The sequence below is a fragment of the Priapulus caudatus genome, unplaced genomic scaffold (assembly GCF_000485595.1).
Source record: "Priapulus caudatus unplaced genomic scaffold, Priapulus_caudatus-5.0.1 Scaffold3196, whole genome shotgun sequence".
NCBI classification, from domain to species: Eukaryota; Metazoa; Priapulida; class Priapulimorpha; order Priapulimorphida; family Priapulidae; genus Priapulus; species Priapulus caudatus.
In genome coordinates this window covers 15445-16609 of record NW_014580257.1, presented here as the reverse complement: position 1 = coordinate 16609, position 1165 = coordinate 15445, and the positions used below count along the sequence as shown (strand labels likewise).

Genomic DNA, 1165 nt, shown 5'->3' with positions numbered 1-1165 from the left:
TGATGCTGCTGCTGCTGCTGATGATGATGATAATGACGATGATGATGATGATGATGATAACAATAATAATAATATTATTATTATTAATGTTAAACCATTAGACTAGCTTTTACATTATTAAATACGATATTAGTGAACTACAACGGTTTTAATTTATTGATATAAATGTTTATTTATTGCTAAAACGGTGTTATATTAGTGTTAACTACTAAAGTTATATATCTAGAATGCTAGTTTATTGCTAAACTGGTGTTATATATAGTATTAGTGTTCACGCTTTCGTACGCACCGATTCGGTCGCTGCGAATATACTGAAATAATTTCAAGAATTTCCGAAACCTTTCGCGAAACCTCCCACCATCGTTAATGACGTCATCGTTAATGACGTCATCCAGCCGCGCCCGACGTTTTCGCTCCCCCCTAACGACACCGTTGCCGTGGTTACAGCAGCGGCGGCGGCGGCGGCGGCGGCGGCAGCGACCGTATGTAACGCAGCAGGCGCGCTGCTCTTACATGTTACAGTTCAGCGAGGACGTGACGTCCGTATGTTCGTCACCCGTGCTGCCGCACCACGCTGCGTCACCGGAGTCGCCCAGCCGACACCCGGGCAAGGACAGCAGCGGAGAACGCATCAAAGAGGGCGCCAGGGTAGGTGGCGACGTCGCTCGATTGCGCTTATTTTGGAGTGGGGGGTTGGGGGAGGGTTGGGAGATGATGTTAGGGGGAGGGGAGGAGAAACCTGTATTCGAAGATTTCCAGCGGGGGAGGGTGGGTTGTCATTCATCTCGATTTTCTCTAAACGTCGGTTTTTACTTTCGATTCGCTCATCGTACGTGCCCACAGCACTAGCGTGGCGCCGATATCTTATATTATTATTATCATATTATATTAGCCGAGCATGTGTGTGACGTACTTTCTTCTCCATCCCCGTTCCCAGGCCCTGCTCAGACGCATGGGCAGCTTTAAGACAAAGAAGCGCGTCAAGGGAACGAAGCAGGACGAGCAGGCAGTCGTTATTAGTGGACCTATGCTGTGCGATGCAGAGGCCATGCAGGTGAGTACACGCACACGCACGCACGCACACACACACACGCACACGCACCCACGCACGCAGTCACGCATGCCCGCACATGCGCACGCACGCACACACACACACGCACGCGCA

The 1165-nt window shown here is 49.7% G+C and overlaps 1 protein-coding gene across 1 annotated transcript in view; it reads left to right on the top strand.

The window, feature by feature from the left end:
- Positions 1-1165, top strand: part of LOC106819328 (rho GTPase-activating protein 7-like) — a gene marked incomplete at its 5' end in the record, with an annotated part of 6283 nt that overhangs the window by 1560 nt on the left and 3558 nt on the right. Inside the window, 2 exons of the mRNA XM_014823976.1 lie at positions 523-648; positions 938-1054. Coding sequence (XP_014679462.1) covers positions 523-648; positions 938-1054 — 243 coding nt within the window. The remainder of the gene's footprint in view (positions 1-522; positions 649-937; positions 1055-1165) is intronic.